At 40.5% G+C, this 24,118-nt stretch overlaps 1 protein-coding gene across 3 annotated transcripts in view; it reads left to right on the plus strand.

Annotated features, from left to right (window-relative positions):
• Positions 1–18,896, plus strand: part of clcn5b (chloride channel, voltage-sensitive 5b) — a 31,269-nt gene extending 12,373 nt beyond the window's left edge. For all 3 annotated transcript variants that reach the window (XM_055021320.1, XM_055021319.1, XM_055021321.1), the window contains 15 exons: positions 1,850–2,028; positions 3,094–3,193; positions 4,821–5,008; positions 6,200–6,322; positions 8,169–8,375; positions 9,069–9,149; positions 10,028–10,262; positions 10,346–10,521; positions 10,613–10,753; positions 12,027–12,213; positions 13,410–13,552; positions 13,746–13,895; positions 14,278–14,383; positions 14,653–14,869; positions 17,951–18,896. In XM_055021320.1, coding sequence (XP_054877295.1) covers positions 1,850–2,028; positions 3,094–3,193; positions 4,821–5,008; positions 6,200–6,322; positions 8,169–8,375; positions 9,069–9,149; positions 10,028–10,262; positions 10,346–10,521; positions 10,613–10,753; positions 12,027–12,213; positions 13,410–13,552; positions 13,746–13,895; positions 14,278–14,383; positions 14,653–14,869; positions 17,951–18,041 — 2,324 coding nt within the window. In that variant the 3' untranslated portion in view covers positions 18,042–18,896. The remainder of the gene's footprint in view (positions 1–1,849; positions 2,029–3,093; positions 3,194–4,820; positions 5,009–6,199; positions 6,323–8,168; positions 8,376–9,068; positions 9,150–10,027; positions 10,263–10,345; positions 10,522–10,612; positions 10,754–12,026; positions 12,214–13,409; positions 13,553–13,745; positions 13,896–14,277; positions 14,384–14,652; positions 14,870–17,950) is intronic.
• The last annotated feature ends 5,222 nt before the right edge of the window (positions 18,897–24,118 follow it).

Genomic DNA, 24,118 nt, shown 5'->3' on the forward strand with positions numbered 1-24,118 from the left:
ATCTGCTGTTTCTGTCACATATTGTTAAATCTAAACAGTTACCGACCACCATGTCTGTAATTATGTGTCTGTGTGGATATATATGCGGTTTTAAAAAAATCTTTTGAAACTGTCATGACAGACAAAAACAAAAAAAGTAGAAAGTGATCTTTGAGGGCTCCGATTTGGTTACAGAATGAGGTTCTGATGTACGTTATGGTAAAGAGTTTTTAAGCTACAGAACAAGACAATACATCCTGTGAATAGTGTCACAAAGGATGGGTTATGACACTTTTCCATTACATTGAGATTATTTTCAGGATTTCCCACTGCTGATGCAATCCCTGGTCAGTACATTGTCATCAATACAGATAAGAGTTATTAAATAATATATGTTTGTCAATATCTCATCAAAAATCACTGCTGTGGACTTTTCCTTTTTGACTCTGTAGCTTATAGATATATTTCTAGCAAAAGGCAATATGAGCCTAAAATTACTAATGAAAGTGATGAGAAAAATTCATCACTTTGTTTTCAGCTATAACTTTTTAATTGCATGCAGTCAGAGACTTGACTATTGCTCTAAAATGGCTACACTATTGTGCACAATATGGATTCCAATCCATTTCCTGAAGCTATCATTCAAACAAAAAAAAAAAACACATCTCCAATCGGATCTTTTTGTATTTTCAAACATAATAAATTTAAGCTTTACACGGCATTGTGCACTGATAGATCAACCAGCTGATGAGGGGAAACAAACAAGGAAATCTGGTCCGATTTCCTTCATCGTGGTAGATTGATCAGCGAATACTTGCATGAGAAACCAATCATAACCATGTTTTTCCAGCGGAAAATAATTGGTATCAATCAGAATTGGCATGTCAAGTTTTTTCAAAATCTGATCGGACAGAAAATTGCAATCTGTGCATCCCTGCAGCATTTCTCACGAATTTTCCATTTTGCAGTTTTCTTCATACAGACATTTCTTCAGGTTAATGTTTTGCTTCTCTGACCTGACACACAGTATAGTTTCTCTCCAATAAACTTGTGCTGCAGTGATTTTAACTGATGTCGGCTTGTTTATGCAGCACTTTTGTTGTGACTCGTTGATTTGTTTCATCCATGAATGTAGCTTTAGTTAATCTTTTGCAGACAAAATGTACAGAGAAAGCTTGTCTCTTGGTTCATAAACTCAGTGATTTGATTTAAATGTCACAAACTACACACATGACATGACAAAGTTACAGGAAGTTGAAACAGCCAAAACAATCTCGCTTTCTCTGTGGAAGACTTGCTTCTGCAAACAAAAGCCCCACTGTGTGCTTGATTTATGATTACATCAGCATGTTTAAGTGCAAGTTTTCTATTACAGATTAATTTCCTGTCTAGTCTTAATAGAACTGAGCTAGTCTGTGCTCAGTTATCATGAATATGCTGAAAATATGTTTGATTTTTTTTTTCTTCTGTAGTCAAACCTTGTGATGAATTTAAGTGGACCATCCATTAGGTGCATTAGTCACTGCTGACAGGGAAGACCTGTGCCTCATACATCTGCACTTTACTGCACCATCTAAATGGAAAAACACAGAGAAACACTGTGTGAGTGTGTTGCCGTGTGCGCGTGGCTGTGTGTGTGTGTGTGTGCGAGAGACCAGATCTGATACCTCAGCGTAAGTGATAAAAGTTCATGCGGCTCCCTTGTTTGTAAGAATCGTGGCAGGTCAATAAAACGGGAAATGACCCACTTTAAAGCACAACAATGAAGTCGGAACCGATGAGCCGAGCTGATTATTGACTGTGACTTCCATGTATCTTTATTCTTTCTCTCCTTCCCCACCTTTACCTCTTTCCACCTCTGTTCCCCCAGGAGGTTATGATGAGTACAGCACCAGTAGCAGCAGCAGAGCAGCCGGTATGAACGGGAGCGGCCCCACTAAGCTAGTGGACCCTTTGGAAGACCCGCTGCCTGGGGTGGGCACCTACGAAGACTTCAACACCATTGACTGGGTCAGGGAGAAGAGCAAGGACCGCGACAGACACAGAGAGGTATGCAATAAATTTAAAGAAATGGAGCGAGATAAAAACAAGAACCTGGGATAAAGAAGTGTTTACTTTGAGATTAGAAGGCATATGCGTTCTGTTGAAGGTGTTGGCATGGAAGTGTCACTAAGGCAAAGCAGAGTCGGGTTCAATTCTCTGGAGGAAAGTGAACGCTCTGCTATAAAGGAGTCAAAGAACCAAATTAGCAATTGACTAATCATTAACTCTACTCTAAAACGGTTATTTTCTGAAAGAACTACATATTAAGAGCTGTAAATAGACAAAACAATATAGAATCCGTAAAGACAGCAGTTAAGGTAAAAAAAAAAATACTAAAAAAAAAAACATTTTTAAATTAAGGCTGCAGCTAACAATTATTTCAGTTATCAATTTATTCTATAGATTATTTGATTAATCAGATAAAAAATTGCACATACTGCAGCTTTTTCATTTAAACTTATTTTATACAATATTGGAAGTACATTAAAATATGCTGAACAATTCAATACTTTTCAAAATAACTTTTTTGCAGACAGGTATTTTTTCTAAATCCCATATCCAAAATGTATATTTTTTTGCACAGTTTTGGCTTAATTACTGCTTTGAGTGTGTTGTTCTTCCAGAAAATTTATCTTCTTTAGGGTGTAAATCCCAGTTAATGATTAATCAGTAATTAATTTGGTTGATAGTTGTTTCAATAATCATTTAATCACGATTAAGCTGATTAATCGTCTCAGCCCTAATTCTAGTAACACAATTAATAACTGCTTTGTGTTGTTTTTTCAACAAATTATCTTTTTTAGAGTCCATATACTCCAGTTGGTTAATTGACGATTATTTTAGTAATCCATTCATCGTGAGAAATCCGATTATTTGTTTCAGACTTGCTGTAAATATGTTCTATTTGCAGAAAGTTTTGTGATATAATTTTGTGATCTATGCACTTTATCTATATGATGGTAAAGTGTATTTTTGTTACCCATTATTCAACCAATCACTGTTTCTGTGTCATTTGAATAAAGTAAGAAGCAATATCAGAAGGTGTTGTCTTACTTTTCTGTTCCCATGCAGATCACCAATAAGAGCCGAGAGTCGACTGTGGCCCTGCTGCACAGCGTTAGCGATGCCTTCTCCGGATGGCTGCTCATGCTGCTGGTGGGACTCATGGCAGGTAGTTCACACACTCAACCTTTACATAATTGCAAGCTTACTTAAATGGTGTACAGTACATCTGATGATGTGCTTGGATGCTTAAAGCTTGCAGTTTAATCGTCAAACACTGGGTGTTCAGTATAATTATATTCAAAAATACTTTATTCATCCCAAGTGTTGTAATTAGTAGCTGATATCAGTCATTACAGCAATCATTTGACATTCCTGAAAGCAGGTAGAGTTAAAATGAGTCATATTTACAGTGTCAGTCCTCCAAACAAAGCTCTGTTAAATCCAGAGCGGTTCTTCGGTTTGTTCTTCGTTCTTGTTTTGTTTATTTGCCAATTAAATAAATCTGCATATATTTCAATTAAAATAAAATAATAGCTACTGCAGTGTATGCAGAGTATCACAAGAACAAAAGAATGGCTCTCAGTGACCCTTGGATTTAGTAAAGATCTCTCCAGAAGAATCAGATTGTTCATGAGTGTCATATCATATAGCAAGCTTTGGTCACAGTGTTGTCCCATACATGCGACATGTCAGTCAACACCTCAACACAATAATTAAGCGCATGAGTGACAACTTATTTTCATCACAGACGCAACATCTGTGTCTCTGTACAGCTGGCTTTGCTGACATCACGTCCAAAAGGCTTACCTTTCTTTAAGCTTCCTTTCCAAGTGACGCTAAAAATCCCCACCATCTGCGAAAGCATAGCGCTGCTGAATTTACATGTCACCAAATCTTATGACTTATGTAGAGGAGTTCTTTATTAACTATTAGACAGACATCTTCTCCCGCTCAGAGAGAAAAGCACTGTGCATGTCTTGGAGTTTTGCATGCGAGTAAAAGGAGGAGGCGATGGGTAACAGATACACGTAACAAGTAAGACACGTTATTGCTTGGATTTTACAGTGCCATGTCAAGTTGCTAAAATTTACATTTTAACAACAAAAAAAGCGCAATGCGACTTGGATGTAACGAGTAACGCGGCGTTTTGGTAAAAGTGTAATGAAGTAGAAAGTACTGGCAACCCTGCAGGAGACTTGGCTTAGTTCTCAGGGAAAGCAGGCCAGGCACTTTGCTGAAGAGTTTACACTTTTTGCTACATGACAGCAAAGTTAAGTGTGTTTTTTTTTACTATTATACAAAATAACTACACAAAGTAGTACATAATTTTATGAATAAAGCAGGAGAAACTTATAGCTCAAACTTCTTTTTCTTAATGTTTGAATTTAACACAACTGCTAACCTGCATGAACTGACCATCTATACCGACAGATCAGGAGGATATTACTTAGAGAAGCAGCCATTAGATCCTCAGCTCAGGCTGGGAGAACCTGTGGGCAGAATAACCCGGAGTCAAACCCAGGACTACCACGTTGCCTCGACATACCCTGGAGGAAAATCCGTTATTCAGATTAGAAAGTTTCATCATGTAAATGTGACTATTTTCCCTACATGCAAATCATTGTGTGTGAGGGAGAGCTATATCTCAACACATCTTCTAGTTCACTGTCCTCATTGGGGGTATAATTACTTTGTCAATCCACTCCATGTCTTACAAAATGGCAACCTGAAAAAGTTATTGTGCTCTCATCCACAAATTGCCTCCATCCTGAGCTCTGCATTCTGTCCCACAGGTGCTCTCGCTGGTGGTATTGATATTGCAGCTCACTGGATGACAGACCTGAAAGAAGGGGTGTGTCTCATTGGCTTCTGGTTCAACCACGAGCACTGCTGCTGGACGTCCAATGAGACAACTTTCCAGGAGAGGGACCGCTGTCCGCAGTGGAAGAGCTGGGCTGAACTCATAGCAGGAACGGCTCAGGTAGAACGCTGTTCCAAAGGGTCACACGTATTGATAAATATTACTGGATTGGACATCACATGACTTATTGTGCGCCACCATGTGCCATTGCTGTGCATCGAGTCTGGAGTATCGGCGGTCAGAAAATAATACGGTCACGCAAAGAATCTGACAATAGGGGCGCAGTGTTTTGCTATTAATTGTCAACACTAAGGCAACAAGATAACGCGGTCCCAGGGTATTTTTGTGAATTTTAAAAAAAATGAGGAAGTGGTTAGTGATGCTAGCTTGACTATTACAACTTAACGTGTACATGTGCTGTGGAATTCAATTTGTTTTGGTTCAGTTTAAAAATTAAAAATAAAAAGGTGACCCACACACCCATTTTCTGACAGATCATCAGTAGACCAGGTGTTTAAGCGAGCCAATCAACGACTGCTGTGTTGAGATGATGTCTTCTTAACCTTTATTAAAAAAAAAGTGAAAAAAATATCAAGCCTGAAAACATGAAACTGTGACGGACTGAGTGCTGTATTTTGGTGTTTGTACGTGCTGTTTTGTGTAGAAAACGTTTTTGATGTCGATTCGTAACATGATCTGTGCTCTGTGGGCGGGTCGAGCCGTTGCCAGTCGGTTGTCATGGCAACGGGACTGTTGAGAAAAGAGCGAGAAAAAGCAGAATAGAAATGAGTTTAAGTCGTTTTTCACACCCATTAATCCCCATTGTTTTCCCTTTGCCGGGCCACTCTGCAGCTGCTGTCATTTCTAAAAGTTCAACAAGCGACAACATCTGAAGTACTTCCCTCATGTGTTCGTAAAACATGGCGGTAGTCACAGCTGTTATCAAGCAGCTGAATGTGTTTTATTTTTTTGTGGGAACTTCTTTGAGTTCTGCTCTAAACAGACATAAATTTGAACATCTTGATTCTAATTGTGTTATAAATACGACATAAGGAGTTTGAGAACCTTATATTGTTATTTTTTTCTTTATTTGCACAACCAGTCTTTGGAAGCTGCATGTTTTTGTGTCCTAATAAGAATCTCAGTGACTTGGACAGCAACATAAATGATAATGATGCTTGGGTTCCATCTACTGGCTGCAACACGTCATCGTTAAAGACAACACTTTATTTTTTTCTCTCTCTCTGACTGGATTTATATTTACATTTACTTCAGTATTAAGGTGAATAAATGTGCTTGTTTTGTTTTCAGGGCCCGTTTGCCTACATAGTGAACTACCTGATGTACATATTTTGGGCTCTGCTCTTCTCATTTCTGGCTGTGACGCTGGTCAGGGCCTTTGCTCCATATGCCTGTGGATCAGGAATACCAGAGGTAACAGTGGACCTCATGTTGTAACACCAGTCTGTTTTATATCTACTTTCTTCTATCATTGACTAAATTTCTCTTACAGTTACAGCCACATATTTACATACACTACAAAAAAAAAAGGAACAAACCCTTTTTCTCTCAGTGTCTGACATTAAATCAGACTAAACATTTCCTGTTTTAGATGAGATGGGAGATCCAGCTTTATTTTTATGTACCATATTTTCCGGACTATAAGTCTCAGGTTTTTTTTCCATAGTATTTCCGGAGCGACTTATGTGTGGAAATTAACACATCATTATATCATATCACGTTATTTTCACATTAAACTGCAAGAGGGCGCTCTAGGCCTGTGTTATTCTACTTTTGGAGTTCGCAAAGTTGTTTACAAGAGACACCGAAGATGAAAATTTTTGATTTGGAGTGACACGGATGGTTTGGTAAACCTGTTAGCATGTTATTTATGCTATAGGTCTCTGAATAACTCTTAGTATGTTATGTTAACATACCAGGCACGTTCTCAGTTCGTTGTTTGTCATGTAACGTTAGCATACCAAACTGTTAGCCTCTATTCTAATTTTATTGCCTTTCAAGATGCCTTGTCTGCTCTTGGTGTTGGATGTTATCAAATAAATTTCCCTCAAAAATGCGACTTATAGTTTGGAAAATATGGTACTAAATAGCAGAATTTAATTTTCTTTTTTCTCTTTAGGTTCTAGGTTTTTACCCATCAGAAACAACCATCTAGTCTTTATCAGGTTCTAAATGTGTTTAAATCCAGAATCATGTGCACTCTGGTAATTTCCACTAGTTTATTCTGAATGACCTTTTAGTGTCTGCCCTCTTTGTTAAGGGAGTTTGACCCACTTGTCTGGGCAACATTGCTGTCTAGATGGTTGTTTCAGCAACTGTTGACTGAGATTTGGACCTTTGCTGAGCTATTTCAATGCCTGGAGTCTTTCGAGCCCACGTCATTACCCCTCCACCACCGTGCCTTACACCACGTAGGTGTAAGGATTTTGCTAAAAAATGCTGCTGTGTTTTAAGGCCAATATTTTAGTAATCGATTATTCTAGAGAATATTCTGATAATTAATTGGTTAATCGGATGATGACGGACAAACCTTCGTATTGTCCCAGATAAGGGCCGCAAACCAATTTGACAATTTGGGTCTTTATAGTCATTGGGTTTGACTTTCTCCCCTGAAATTCTGTTATTACACAATTTTAAGTATCAAACTAGTGAACTTCTGCAGGGGTGGTCATAGTGATGGTTAAAAAAAATACAATTTTAGAACCTGATAAAGATCAGATTGTTTTTTTATGTCTTAGGTAACCCTTAAGAATTAAAAGTATTATATTATTGTCTGTTTAGTCTATCCTCCTTCATCCCTCTTCCAACACTTAATTTTGTGTTTCCTTTTTTTCCTTCTAAGGAAGTGAACAGATTAAGGCTTTAAAAAAAAAAAAGCACTCTTCTATGTTGTCCCAAAAGTCTCACTGATTGATCCATCTCGGAATGAAAAACCCAAACGAAGCTGTCGGCCTCTCGCTGCGGCCAGTTTCACGTCCTCAGATCATTTTCTCCTCTGACTGTAATCTCTCGCAGGTCAGACTGTGGTCAGGAGGCCCGCGGTCAGGAGATTAATGTCTTATTTGAAAGAAAATATTCTCAAAACAAAAAAAGGGAATTTATTCCCCTCCCCCTCTTTTTTTTCAGGGTTTTTTAACTGAGAGAGAGAGAGCAGACACAGATCTGAAGTGATTCCTCACCAAAGTCTAAACATGTCACTGTCTTTGGAGTGGAAAACCTATGCCTTCACACGCCTCTTTCTCTCTCCTGTTGTTTTCAGATTAAAACAATCCTCAGTGGGTTCATCATTCGTGGCTACCTGGGGAAGTGGACCTTGATCATAAAGACCATCACTCTGGTTTTAGCCGTCTCCTCCGGCCTCAGCTTGGGGAAGGAGGGACCTCTGGTTCATGTAGCTTGCTGCTGTGCCAACATACTCTGCCATCTGTTCACCAAATACCGCAAAAACGAGGCCAAACGGCGAGAGGTGGGCTCAGAGGATGCGATATGCTGCTATGTTTACTGACAGAATGAAGGTTTATTTTCTTTTTTGTTGTTGGACATCACCAAATGATTGTTTGAGGTAGATTGAAGTTTAAGCAAACTGAAACTTTATTAGTTATTGCTAACAGGTAACTATATTTAAAATTAAAATGTAACAACTAACAAGTTGAGAGTAAGAATAAATAAAAAAAGTTTCTCTAAAGCAATCAATCTGCAATTGCATCAACATTTTTGCTTATGGAACACAAATAATTGGACAGATAAAAACCAGCTAAAGATAATTACAGCATATCTCATTTACTTCATCGGATAGATAAAGGAAAACTAATTTTTATTTTTGTGCACCGTAATATAAGATGTAAAATGATTGCTTCAATATCATTATTTGAAGAACAATCTGTGATTTATAGATATGTTTATTTACTTTATTGATACTAGTAAATATCAATAAAGTAAGTTTCACACATCTTCCCTTGGTAACAACTTCCACACTGAACAGTGTAGTTGTTACTTCTCGGTTGTGGCGTTTCGACTGATTCAGTCTTTCCGACTGGCAAATCGTAAACATCATCTGTTCCTGGTCAGCAGATGTTTTCCCTGTGCTTCTGGTTCTGATGGATTCCGTCTCCGTTTTTCTGAAACGCTCTTTGTTTTTTTTTTTTCCCTCTTTCTGCAGGTTCTATCGGCAGCAGCCGCAGTCGGAGTGTCCGTGGCTTTCGGTGCTCCCATAGGAGGAGTCCTGTTCAGTCTGGAGGAGGTGGGTAGGAAGTTGAGAAATAAACCATGAGCTGAAGTGTGCATACCTGCCTCCCTGTCCCGCCACAGAACCAGTACATTTTTTGGCACCAGATGACACAGACGATTTCAATTAGTCATGTCTTGCTTTCCCTCCTTGTTTGTTCTCTCCCAGCCTTGTGACTTTGAACTGGAGCAAACGCACGCTGCCAGCTAATTAAGACGTGATAAGCCAGGAGTAAACGTTTGCAGCAATAGTTCGGAGAGTCTGTGTGTTCTTGGCAGCTCTTGGTTATGAAATAATGCAATGTTCAGTGACAGAAACAAATTATGATGCAGGGAGGGGAGTGCGTCATATCAGATCTGCTTCAAAATTGAATTCATTTGTTAGTCTTGTTTAATTTCTAAATATTTTTTTCTGTACTTTCTGTGTTCTCATTTAAAATGAGAATAAGTGGTTTGCAAAAATATTCAGACCCTCTAACATTGTCTCATTGTGCAATTACAAACTTCAGTTTTTATGTGACAAAACAACATAAAAGAGTTTGTGATTAAGAAGTAAGAGAAATAAAACAATAAAAAACATGTGGAAGAAGCTTTTCTTGTAAAGAAGAGAGAAAAGCTGTTATTTTCCACCTGCATGCACATTACTCTGTCGTTGAGAATTAAACTGGACATTTAGCACTGCTTTGTGTGGGTTTATAACATAAAATCTAAGTTTAATGCATTGTAATGCAGCAAAATGTGATGAACATTAAGGGGTAAGAATGTATTTTCAAGGTGCTGTAATATTTTTACAGCTCTTCCCACTGAATCAATATTTTTAATAATCCTTTGCGCATATATAGGCAAAAAACCCAACCTTTTGCTCACTTCCTGCTTCTCTTAATTCCCCCCTAGGTGAGTTATTACTTCCCCCTGAAAACCCTGTGGCGTTCATTCTTCGCCGCCCTGGTGGCGGCCTTCACCCTGCGCTCCATCAACCCGTTTGGAAACAGCCGCCTGGTGCTGTTTTACGTGGAGTTCCACGCCCCGTGGCACCTGGTGGAGCTGGCACCTTTCATCCTGCTGGGGATATTCGGCGGCCTCTGGGGGACGCTGTTCATCAAGGCCAACATCGCATGGTGCAGGATGCGTGAGTGCTGCCTGTTTTAACCTTTCTCCTCTTTGTGTTTATGCGTGTGTGTGCTAATCGGCTTGTCCGTGTGCGTCCCGCAGGGAAAACCACCCGGCTCGGGCACTACCCGGTCATCGAGGTGCTGCTGGTCACCGCGGTGACCGCCCTGATCGCCTTCCCAAACAGTTACACCAGAATGAGTGGCGCTGAGCTCATATCCGAGCTTTTCAATGACTGCTCCCTGTTGGACTCCTCTCAGCTGTGTGGCTACAAACAGGTCAGTGGGTGGCTCTTTGTTTCTCAGTAAGACAAGTTAAGTTATAGATGATGTATAATTTTTATCTTTTTAAAAAATATTTCACTTCCAGCCCGTCAACACGTCAGAAACGGGCGTAGATAACAGCCTGGCTGACCGGCCGGCAGGGGCAGGCCTCTACACGGCCCTGTGGCAGCTGGCCCTGGCCCTCGTCTTCAAGATCCTGATCACTGTGATCACTTTTGGCATGAAGGTCAGTTCAGGACACACGTAAGCTCTCGCTTTCTGCGGCCCGAGAGGCGCGTCATAGATGTTTTATGTCGCCATTTGTACTTAGCTGCTTGTTAAATTGCCATCGCTCCGCTTTGAATTCATCGTGTTTTTTTCCCCCCTGCGGACTCTGTGGGATTGCTAAGCATGTGAGGAGACCACAGCTTCCACTGTGCCACATTTTAAAGACATGCTTCCCTTTCATTCATCAAGAACTCTTTTCAGTAAAAATGAAAAAAGTGTCTGAAATACAAGACTCTTGTCCTTCTTTAGTAATGTTATCTGTTTGTAAAAGAGTTTCCTGTGTGTCAGAGTTTTATGTGTGTATGAGTGTTTTCACAACTGATAGTCCGAAAGATTGTTTGATTGGACACCAAAATTGCAACATTTGTTACATTTTCACACAGCACTGTCAGAACTATTCAAATTATATGAAAAATCTGTTCATCTTCTCGCCTGTGGTGTTGCTGCACTGAAGGAAACAACACAAAAACCTCAGAATAAGAAATGAACGCATATTCCTTCTCCACAAAGTGTAAACAAAAATAGGGTAGTGTCAGATTTTAGAGGTTGTAGGATTTGTCTTTGACAAAAGACCAGAAGCCATTTCTCCTGTTAACAAAATACTCTTTTGTCTTATTTACCCAGAATACCATGCTCTTACTGCTTACTGCTTTTGGAGTGGTCTCTGGTTCACTTGGCAGTCACATTAGAACGGCACTTGAGTTCACTTTGAAAAACAGAGACTAAAGTTTTTAAACGGACCAGAGATTGATTGCACATTCACATCCCCCCAAATGAACCAGACTTTCTAGGCAAATGAACTGAAGTTCAATTAAAGTGAACCCAACAGGGCTGGTGTGAATGCGCCCTTAAATGAAATTTGTAAATAAAACTTTCACAAATTAGATTTAGGGTGCATTCATACCAGGCCTGTTTGGTGTGGATGTGCATTCAGATTCTATTAAATACCAAAAATGCAAACTCTGGTCTATCTAAACATATCATGTCGTTTCCTTCAGTGGTTCCTGATGCAGCACCACCACAGGTGAGGGAAGAAGCAGGGTTTTCAAATGTTTTGGGTTTTTTTTTTAAACAAATGTTGTAATTTTGGCCCCAAATCAAACCAAGTCCTCCAGTCTATGAGGTGTGAAAACACCCTAAATTTGGGCTCCTTCTCACTTTGCTTTTTAAACTCTGTTCTAGTGGAAAACTGCATTCTTAAAGCCTCCTGACTGTTTTCTATCACCACCCAGGTTCCCTCTGGCCTCTTCATTCCCAGTATGGCTGTGGGAGCGATAGCTGGCAGACTGCTGGGCGTGGGCATGGAGCAGCTGGCCTACTACAACCATGACTCGCTCATCTTTAGAGGGTGGTGCTCCCCAGGAGCCGACTGCATCACACCGGGCCTTTACGCAATGGTTGGGGCCGCTGCCTGTTTAGGTGGGGCTTGGTCTTCTCTAGATTGTCGCTGTTTCAGCCCAGTTTAGTTTATTTATGCAGCTCAGCGATATCTCTTGCACTTTACATGAGACGTACAGGAGATCTGGGTTGTGACGGGGTGGGAATTCACAAATGTCACGTTTGGCGGTTTCCTCTGAACGTCAGGAAGCAGCTTGGAGTTGATGAAAAGCAGGCAGCTGCTTGGCCGTTTGATAAAGACATCTTGTAGTCTCTGTGTGATGGTATTCTGAGAATGTAGAGCTTGGACATGCTAAGCTGGTTAAGGTTGTGTGTTCAGTCCGTCCTGGAAATGTTTTTAGAAACTGGAAAAAGACAGCGATGGGAAGATATAGATATAGGTAGAACAAATGTCAAGTATTTTTAGTTTGTGTGTATAAATTATTAACCACTGACGTTTATTCAACAAGAGACAATACCTAACTTTGTATTTTAAATTGGAGAAGTTGGGGGCAGGGTCAGTGATTGAAAAAAAATTCAAATTTCTTATTTCAAATGTTTCTTCTCCATGTGCTGAAATGATTTTCTTCTCATTTTTCTATAACTTATATCGATGGTTATCGGACTGGAAAAAAGCAGGAAATTAAGTGTGCTCCTTTTTTATTGAAAATAAAGATTGGTAAACAAAACAAATATATAAACAAATATTGTGTATTGAAGCTTGTTACTGAGAGAGATTTTTGATTTATTCTAATTACTTAATGTCAATTAGATTCTTTAAATGCTTTTTACTTAAGTTTCTATCAAGTTAAAGAAACACGAGCCACCGTGAGCTTATTTGCACACAAACTTCATGAAATAAAATCTGTTCATTTTTGACAGGCCCGACAAAAGGCATCGTTGACTTATTGGCCGGTGTTTCAGGAAACCGAAAGAGTTTTAACATTTCTTGAGTGAACATCAGGAGGCAATTCAGAGCGTGGTATTATCTGTTGCATTTTAGACATCTTAACAAGCTCGTTTTCATTCCTCAAAAATGGTTGCCGGACCCTCCCCGTAAATCTCCCGTCAGAAGGACGAGGCTGCCAAGAGACATGTAGTTGAATTCAGACCGAAGCCATGTACCTCGATGCACCTGCAATCATTTCTATTTTTTTTCATGAAGTTGCAACAATCAGGTGGCTGGTGTTTTTATGTGGACGACGTCTGATGTTGTTCCGACCCGTGTCCCGTTGCAGGGGGCGTGACCAGAATGACGGTGTCGCTCGTGGTCATCATGTTTGAGCTGACCGGTGGGTTAGAGTACATCGTCCCCCTCATGGCCGCAACCATGACCAGCAAATGGGTGGCAGACGCCTTTGGAAGAGAGGGAATTTATGAGGTAAAGTGTCTGCAAACAAAAAGAAACTGATTTCTCTGTATTCTTCGGATCTTTAGCCTCATTCCCGGCTAACGATCCGATCAAAGGGTGTGAACGAGTGGCTCTGCTTCTGCTTGTTCTTTTTTCTGGTACATTTGCATTTATGTTTTGCTCCCCTGGCATGTCTATTTCTGTGTTTCGTTTGTATCTGCAGGCTCACATAAGGCTGAACGGTTACCCGTTCCTGGAGCCGAAAGAAGAGTTTGAGCACAGCAGCCTGGCAGTGGACGTGATGAGGCCGAGGAGGGGGGACCCTGCTCTGGCTGTGCTCACGCAAGACAGCATGACTGTAGGGGAGGTGGAGGTACGGACACCGAAAACTCTGTGCAGCAGAGTTTTATGTAAAGCATGGCACTTTGTAAAAGTATTCATACCTGATGGAAAATAGTATCAATTAAATTAAAAGCAGATTCTAAAAAGTATTAAAGTAAAAAGCATGCCATACTTTATGGATTTTTGTATGTAAAAAAAGAAAATAACAAAAAAAAACATTCAAAATCACGTCTCCTTTTTCCTCCACTTTGTGATTTGACTTTGTCACACAAAATCCCACCAAAAGTTTCTGTTTGCATTGCGACAAAGGTGTGAATACATTTTCAAAGCAATCTCTTTTTATGTTTATGATGTCTTGTTTTCCACACGATAACTCATAACGTTTTTTTTTTGTTTTGTTTTTTTTATTGTAGACGTTAGTTGAAAGCACTCACTACAGCGGCTTCCCTGTGGTCGTCTCACAGGAATCACAAAGGCTGGTGGGATTTGTGCTCAGAAGAGACCTGCTCATATCAATAGGTTCGGATTGCGACTGAACACAAACATTAATTGAAATAAATATTCAAATTGTACCATTTTATAAGATTGTGAGGATTGTAGTTGTTGAAGCTCTTTTTGTTGTCAATAAGTCCTGGTTTAATAGGCTTCTGAGCAATTCTTGTGTACCCCAACAAATAATCGCAGTTTTAGCCTCTGAAGCTGTTATTTTGCTGGTTGAAGTGCAAAACGTTTGGTCTGGAACGCCAATGAGCTCTTCATCTTTTCCTCCGCGCTGCGTCTCCTATCAGATAACGCCCGAAAGCGTCAGGACGGCATCGTCAGCGCCTCCCTGGTGGTCTTCACAGAGCACTGCCCTGCTCAGCCGCCCGAAGCGCCGCCTCCCCTCCGCCTCCGAGGCATCATGGACCTGAGCCCCTTCACCGTCACGGACCACACGCCCATGGACATCACCGTGGATATTTTCAGGAAACTGGGGCTGCGCCAGTGTCTGGTCACACATAATGGGTAGGATTTTCTTATGTTGTATAATGGACACCCCTGAAGAGAGGGATGTTTGAAGAAAAAGGTCTTAAGATAAATCTAACTTTTATTGAAAATAGATTATTGCAAATTTTATTGAGTTCCTCACTCTTAGATTGTAAGAGGCCAAACATAGAATTGGAAGTTTTTATTTTTACATTTTACAAACAATAGGGCAATCACAGATCACCATCAATGCTTTTAAAGAATCTGTGTTCCATGTAGCATAATTCAAACCACATGTCAAAATGGTGAGGTCAGCTGAAGTTGGCTTCTGTCTAATCAGAAGCTAACTTCTGTCTAATCAGAAGCCAACTTCAGTGTTGGTGGCTTGTGATTTGGGGAACCTACAAATAATAAAACCAAGATTGTAAATGTTTTGTATTCAGTAGCCAGGAGGTTCTAAAAGCCAGAGGAAAAATGTGAACTTTTGCTTCTCAAAAATCTGTCAAATGCCAGGACGATGGTAAGAAAGGTATCAGAAAAAGTGAAAGTGAGAATAAAGTTATCCGTTTTGCCATACACACAAGCAGATTGAAAAATGTGTTACACAGGGCAAAACATGAAAAAATAAGGTGATTTATTGGAACTTTAAAACCAGTCGCATTTTTGAAGTGTTGTGTCCTCCCTTCCTGAATATTGCACGTACAATGGGATAAAATTCAGTTTTCTCCTGTGTCAGGAATTTGTACATTGCTTTACTGTGGTGTCACTTTCTATTTACTTCTTACAATTTAAGCTTGTTGATCAGGTATAAAAAGAAGAAATGGCCTTTTTAGCTCCCAGAAGTACTCGAATAATAATCTGACATAATCAGAAAATTGGTCATGCCATCAGTTTTCCTTGGAGTTTTAATCATTCCCGAGAATGCACAGGTGACTGAATCTTCCTCAGTGTAGTCTGAGCATTTGCATAATGTCTCATGAGATTAAGTAATGTGATAATTATTGTTGCAATGTTTGAGCAGTTGTGTTAAAACGCTGTACAAGTTGGAATTTAACTGGGCAGACGAGGTTAAACCCAAATGCCCGACGTGCCGTCATTCTCGTGCGACTACAGCATGTCCCATTGAGTTTTATATGTTCCCTAGTCAATGAACGATGTGGTGTGACGCCACATAGCTTCAGGCTAATCGTACCATTATCCTATGTATGTTTTTTCTTTTCACAGTTATTTCTATTGCCACTTTAATGGCAATAGAAGTGGCATTCTCCTATAAAACTTTAAAACTACAGCATCTGCAAGTAAACGAAGAAGTACAAGTAGCGGAGCAACTTTAGGGGACCTGAGCGTGGTCCATCTGTAAATGGCCAAATAAGACAAAAAACTACTTTTCATTTCCTTGTTTTAAAACATCTAAAATAGCAACACAGGCAAAATCATGTCGGCCATTGTCCTAAATTTCTGACCCACGCCTCATCCTATAACCTACGACCTAACTGAATGAGTGGTGCGGTACGGGTGGGTTGAATGGCTTTTACAGTGGAAACGGACAAAAAAAAGTTGGTATTTTTGGTTTTTTCTAGAACTTTCCAACTGCAGATATTGCCGTTGGACCTTCACAGAATTTTTAGCCAAGTTAGTTCCCCTGTTAGACCATACGACAAACACCTGAGTGGGGATTTTCTTCTCTGTGTGTTGGAAAATCGGGATACATTTCTGTTCAGAGAGCCAGAAAGTGGACTCAGTCTGCTGCTCGGCTGATTGTAAAAGTTACCTCACTTTGTCTGAAATCATTTCCACCCTGTGCTCCACCGAGGCCCACTAACCTGAACACGTCACCCACAGTACAGCTGCGTTTCAGACTATACAAGTCTAAAATTGTTCTCTTAGAATCAGACAAACGGACCTCAACAAAAGATACAACCACAAAAAGTGTTTTAGTCCTCTGTTTCTTCTTTCCCTGATTTTTCTTGGGGCGGTTTGGAAGTGGATGTCTGTGTGTGTTCTCACGATTTCACCGAAAAACAACTTCCACGTACACATGTTGAGGTCTTCCTTTGTTATTTTCTCTCTTTGGCACATTGTGTTCATTTTCAGGAGGAAAGCCACCACCGGCGTAGGCTGCGGCCGGGAGAGTTTCAACTTCAAAGTCTTAATCTAAACAGTTTCTTTGTGGGTGTTGGTGTGAAATGGCAGTTTCTTGTTCAGTTTCACAGTTTCCAGGGGATTGAAAAGTAAGCGCTCGGTCTTCCAGATTAGTTTCAGCAAAATATCCCTTTAACATTTCCCGCGGGGTTGCAGTTTAAAGCTTCTTCATGCCTCTTTAAGTGAAGTGTCTTTGTTGGATCTAAAGTAATCATGAGCAGAAGCGTCTCAGTCCGTCTGTACTTCCCAGCATCATGCGTGGAGCCTCTGGCAGGCTGTCGACAGGCACAATGGGCCCCTGTAGGATTCAGGGGCCCATCTGCTTTTGATGCTCTGCTCTGGGGCCAACAATACGAGGCCCCGGCTTTGATCAGAGTGGATCCACATGTGAGGGTACAGAGGAATTTAGTTGATTTGCATTAAGAAAAAAAAGAGATAAGAATTTTAATTTTAAACTAATATTGAAAGCAAGGGGCTGTTTATATTTTGGTTGAAATGAAGATAAAAGTTTGACCGTTTTTTTCTCAGAATTCCGACTTTAATCTGAGAAAAGTCAAAATCCTTTGTTTTTTCCCAGGAGCCATAACCCTCTACTGTCCGTTAAAGATCTTGATGTGCTCTAAAATTAAAATAAATTTGACACCTTCCTCTAAACTATTCCTTCCTTTCAGCTGAAGCAGGTTTGAATCTTTAGTCGACCTAAATTTGAAACTCAGGATAAGAAAATATACAATGACGTATATTGTATCAAGACTATAAGGTGGGGTCGGTTAGGGTTGATCCCAATTTCCTCCTGTTCTTCCATACTTGTACATCCCATTTGTCGACTTCTCTAGAGTCTATAAAAAGAAAACGATCAGTTTCTTTCTCTAGAATGTGTCCTTCAGAAGCTGATATTAAAAAAAATCAACCCAATAAACCGTTTTGTCGTATCAAAAGTCAGAGCTTAACCTCCAACTTTTTGTGTCTTGTCCTCAGGAGGCTGCTGGGAATCATCACTAAAAAGGACATCTTGAAACACATGGCGCAGATAGCCAACAGAGACCCTGACTCCATCCTCTTCAACTGAACTCCTTTCGTTTGTCGCTTCCACCTCCTGTCCACGGAGCGGGACGGAGGACACAAACCGGCTCGAACACGCCTCACCTCCCCTCCAACTTCCTGCGTTCATTTGCACAAACAGGTCACGGTTGGCCGAGTTGAAATTCCTGTGAATTTTTTTTCTTCTTCTTCTCTTTGGAGGCCTTCTTGGATCCAATGAGGCAAACGCTCTCTGCAGCAGTGACTCACCCGGAGAGCTTCAGTGGGTGTGGGCGACTAGTTCACACGTGCTCCTTTTGGCACTTTCTTTTCTCTGCGTTTTTTTTTTTTCTCGTTTTTCGTGGGGGAAGTCTGGAATCTTCCTCCTCCTACTTTCACCTGAGACCGGAGGGAGGAGCTGATCCGACGTGACTGACACTGAAACTAAAAGAAGAGGGGAAAAAACTTAAAACATGAAGTGGGTGAAAAGAAGACGGAGAGGTCTGGGAAGCTCCGCGAATCCCCCGGATCTGTCTTTGCAAGTCCAGACAAGACGCTGTTCTCCGGGAGCAGTGGATGGACCGATGGCTCGGCCCACAAACCCAGAGGGGATCGATTCAGGAGTTCAACGCAGAGGATTGCACATCTACACTCCAACAAAGACATTGACGACAGCCTGGGAAGTCCACAGAATGTCTCCTTATATGCCCGAGACTCTGGCGGCAGCGCGGGAACCGACCGGCCACCGTCCGGGCCGGCGCCGTAGCAGAACCGCTCTGATCCAAGCACCATGCCATGCCTTATGGGAGCGCCGCAGCGGAAGGGCTTAAAGAATCATGACACATTGATTTAATTTACTGTCAAATTATTGATCCCACTAAATTATTACACTGATTTGAACAGATTGTGTCGTCTCTTTTTATGTTTACGTTTTTCCTTGAACCTGGCTGACCTTTATGTGAACTTTCTACATTTTTAAAAATCCTTTCACAATCTTATTCAAGACCTCCAAATATTATTTTCAACCTCTTTATTATTATGCATCATGTTTCTGCATCGAGGGCTGAAGTAAGCGTCAACTAGTAATTCTTTAATTGTTCACCAAAGTGTACAATTAGGTTTGAAGGAATTACTCGCGATTAATCAATTGAAAGAATCAATATTTACTCATTTTAAAGAAAGAATATACATTTCATATATAAAATTGATCAAATATTTGTTGGTGAATCTGTTCTACACAAAACTTCTTAGTTTTAGAAAAAGCTTAGCTTCACCTGATTGAAAGTCTGTAAAAGAAAATAAAAATAATTTGAAGTGCAAATTTCAATTATTAATCAATTAGTCATATTACAAGTATTTTTTAGCTACAGTCTTTGCTACGAATGTTTAAGCGCACACCAAAGGAGTACTTTGTTTTTGCTTGTCATTTGTCATTTTTAAGATATTTGATATTGTATAAAACAGGCTCAAGTGGTTAAATGAAGTCTAAAAATGTGCCCGTTTTTAAAATCTGATTAATTGGTAGAATAATCAATAATTAAAATTTTCCTCTTTTTAGAATAAAGGTCAAAGTAACTTTTTTCCAAGTGTTTTTTTTTTTTCTTCTATCATCTTTGGGGGGGGGAATGACTGTATTTGTTAATTTAACTAAGCTGACCTGACATTAGTTGGAGTCAGTTTAAGGTGTTCAAGTTTAAAGTGAAAATATATCAGACAAATATCGGTTGTGAGCCGTAAAAGTAACATAAATATCAAATATTAGCCCAAATCTTTACATCGGTGCGTCCCCAGCTGTAAAGTGACACGATGTGGAAAAGTGTCAAAGTCGCCTCAATTAATGGGACGGAGAAAATGCATGAGGGGTAATTATCTGCTGCTTGCTTTAGTTTCAGACATTTCAGTCCCGCTCACAAATATTTAACGAGCCGAAAAATATCCTAGACTCAGTTTTAACCCTTCACAGTCCCAGATGGTTCATTTCTGATGTCTTATTGCAGGGAAGCTGAAACGCGTAAAGTTTTGCCTTTTGTTTGTTTTTTGTTTTGTTTTTCATTTTATTTATTGATCCTTTGAGCTGATTTTGTTTTCCTTCCCTCAGGGCCCGGAGCTGCTGCGCATGGCCAGCATAAACACCGAGGCGAGGCCCGATAGAGTTGATTTCAGAAAAACTCTTTGTCCTTTCAGAGTCAGCTTGGCACAGAAATGTTTGCTGGGAAGCCATGAAAACGTGTTTGTTCATTTAAAGGTGCAACGTTCATCCAACTCTGCCGCTCCATCGTTTCTATATGTTTAAAAATACATCAAAAACCACTGATGTTTGACTGTATTGGGTCAATGTCCAACTTTTTTTTTTTTTGGGCAAAACTAATTAACTGAATTCGATTTATTACTCTCCGTCAGATCCAACTGACAGACGAAACCAAAGCAGCGCTCCAAAGGAGACCAAATGAATCCTGATTAATCAGATTTAACTCTATAAAATCTAATCTAATGTTGGAGTATTTCTGCCTCACTCTTTATCAATCTGCCTGTTTCCATCTGTTATCCACAAATTCCTGTTTTTCATCCAATTTATGCTTTTCATTCAGCGCCAGTAAGAAAAAACACCAACCCTGTTTTCATTTGTTCTGGATCAGCCGTCTGAAGATGAAATTTGTTTCGCTGACGATTGTTTAATAGAGACGCATCACAAAGTAAAATTCTAATATTGGAAATTCTTAGAAGAAAATCAAGTGATATTGGAAAACACAGAGTCATCCCTGGAGCCAAAGTGCTGAGATATACACTTCCAACTTCACAAGAGTTTTGCTAGATGTAAACTCAAATTTGCATTTGGAGACTGAATGTTTAAGCACGTTTCCTCTCCACTTTGTCCAATGTAGCTGAAAATAAAATGGCCGTTTTCACCGACTGAACCATTAGGCTTCGTCACACAAACCTTTTAAAGAACTTTTCCACTCCTGACGCTCCTCTGCAGGTCTGAGCCATGGCGAAACATTTCCCTCCCGTTCTTCCTCAGCAGCTGCACGTCTCTGCAGAACCTGAGGAAACGTGTAAGAGGTAAAAACAAAAAAAGTCTCAAACAATAAATATGAAATGACAAAAAAAAAAAAAAGTCAGTAAAGGTACCTACAGTGAAACACGGTGGTGGCTGCATCGTGGTCTGGGATGACTTCTCTACAGCTCAAACTAGATTTTGATGTCCCTCAGGGTACCATTTCTGAACGTCAGTCAGTTTTTCGGGATGAGTGCTGAACATGAAGATATTTTAGCCTTGTAGTGAGTTGATTCATCAGAGGAAACTTACTTGACTTATTGTGGTCCAGCTGGAATCCACAACTAAAACTGACTGATAACTTATGCATGGTCGAGCTGAAAATACCTTCTCTGCTTGTTAGGGAGGAATTTCTACATGAATTACTCAGCAGGTGATTGGCCTACTTGGAGCGTTTTATTATCAGGCTTGTGCATGTATTGGCCCCAAAGGGTTTGAACAATGCCTGCTGCTGACCTGAGGAAGCCTGGACTTAAAAACCAACAAAAGCATCAATAAAATGACACAAAGAGGCCATTAGACACTGAGAAAGGCTGGTGGTCTGATTTTAAAAAGCAAAGCCTTTGTGAAGTTGTACAGAAAATATCAATACACATGTACATTTAAAATGAATAAGTCATAAAACGTCTCATCTTGTGAAAATTGTAGCAAACCTGCTTTAAAAGAATCGAGGGAAGAAAATGCATACGAGAAAAAGAAAGCCATAAATTGATGTCTGCTGAGCTGTGATGGTTGTTAAAGAATGAGAGTTGTGCTGACGACCCGTTCGCCGTCCTCACCGCGGACCACACGGTGACCCCCGTAGTTAATTATGGTCACTTCTGAGTCACGGTCTCCCTCAGCGAGTCAGAGCATGTGTCTGGCCACATAATCCCTGTGAGAAGAAATTTCTGCTGGCCGAAGATGGAGAGGAGGAGTGCGGTGATGGATGTGGGTGTTTTGCATATGGATTCATTTATTTGTTGCACATGTTTGTGTGTGTGTGTGTTGCTGAATTGGATGTTAACTGCAACGCTCCATTTTTGTATTTTTTTTTTTTTTTGTGAGGATTGAGTGTGTGCACGTCTCAGGAATGTGAGCACATTGTATCCAGCTTGTAATCACTCGGCGTAGGCTTGATCTTACGTCCTGCTCGCTTCCTGAGACTTCACATGGGGCTCGGGTTACAGACCTGCCCGCGGGTTCTGCGTTCTCACACCTTGAACCCACTGTCTCTCTTTCTCTTTTCACCGACGCACACAAAGTATTTGGTTTTTCTCTCCATTTTAGAACTGTTGAGTTTCTGTTTCTTTCCCATGTTGTAATTGTGTTACTTTCTTATTAAATCTGCTTCTCTCATATCAGAATCCCCCTGTTCCCAGGCCTGCTATTGTATCGATGTGCATTACAAAGCAGCAAAAATATTTGGATGTGGTAAGGAGCCAGTTTTAAGGTGTCATCCTACACCTTGAAGTGTCAGAGCCGTTCTTTTCTAACATACCTGTCTCTCTCTCTCGCTCCCTTTCTCTCTCTTCCTCTGTGCGTGTGTGTGTGTGTGTGCACGCGTTTGTTTTTAATATCTTGTGGGGACCATCTTCCTGACACTATGTTGTGGGGACCCACTGCTCCTGGTGGGGACCAAAGACTGGGAAGGGGAATCACTGTTTTGGGTGATTCCCCTAAGAGGATAAGGACATCTTAGTCAGTTTTGGTTAGGGTAGGTATGTAATGGTTAAGGTTAGGATAACAGTTTAGGCTGTAGAAATGAAATGGAAAGTCCCCACAAAGATAGCCACGCAAACGTGTATGTGTGTGTCCTCAGGGCTGTGCAGGCTGAGCAAGGGTTCAGGAGTAAACCCTGCCTGCGCTGTGTGTAGGTGTGCAATCCTATCTGCTCTGCACTGTTCCATCCGGGCTGACTCGGGCTCACCTGAACTTATGAGGCGCAGGTTCCCACAGCTTCATTCCCCGCTGCTGCCGCTCATGTAACAGAGTAATCACGCTGACCTTTTTCCTGCCAAAAATAACAACCAACCTGAGGCCAGTCAGAGGAGGGGAACCTTTTTTTGTTTTCATTCTACCGTCTTCTTTGGGATTAGCATTCAGCTCTATGTTAATCGTGTTGTTTTGCATCTTTTATCTTTGGCAGAGAAATACAGTATGAGTGAACGTCTCTCATTCAGCTCTTGCATCAGTTTTTACGCTGAAAACCCAAAGTGACGTGAGAAACAAACAATCAGAGCCAGCAGGAGAGTCTTAAGGTGCATTCACGACCGGCCTTTTTATTCCGCTTTAATAGAACTCTGGTTCGTTTGTCTAGAAAGACCGGCTCATTTGAAGAGGTGTGAATACCTCTTAAAAGAAAGTGAACTCTGGTCTGTTACAAACATAGGTCTCCATTAGCTTGAAGTGAATGCTAGTACAGTTTGAATTCATATGTTAATGCCAAGCAGCTAGGCAGCCCCTTCAAAAGCAGGAAATAACCAAAACAAAGTTTGAGTTTGGCGCTAGCAGGAGAAATGGCTTGTAGTCTTTTACAAAAGACAAAGAGGAGCCCTACAACCGCTAAAACCTAGAAGCTGGAGAGGTTCGTTAAAGGGTTTGGATCATTTGACAGAGTGCAGTATGAATGTGAACCACACCAGCTGAAAATTTAACAAATGTTGTGACTTTGCACCCCAGTGGAACAGATTCTACCCGACAATGAGGTTTGATAAAACTGTGAGTACTGTCAATCATGCTAATGTACAAGCTCCTCGCTAGTTCCTGTTGTGGGGAACTAGCAAACTACAGCTAATTCCCCAAAATGGAGCCAGGCTTGATGCTAAGGCCAGTTAGCATGACCATTGATAACAGCAGATAAACAGTTTTCCTGGAACAGCAAATTGCTCCTTTGGCATGAGCACATTTAGCAGCCCGTACACGAGCGTGCCAGTTATAGAAACAGAAAAAATAGAAGAATTTTAAATGAAACGGTTGCATATTTACTTGCTTTGCTGCTATCAAACAGGAAATTGCTATCATAACCATACCTCTGGCAACACAACCAAGAATGATGTGTAGCCATTTTTTAAAAATCTTTTTATTTTTTG

Source organism: Poeciliopsis prolifica, unplaced genomic scaffold (genome assembly GCF_027474105.1).
Source record: "Poeciliopsis prolifica strain line A6 unplaced genomic scaffold, Auburn_PproV2 SCAFFOLD075, whole genome shotgun sequence".
In the NCBI taxonomy this organism is placed as follows: Eukaryota; Metazoa; Chordata; class Actinopteri; order Cyprinodontiformes; family Poeciliidae; genus Poeciliopsis; species Poeciliopsis prolifica.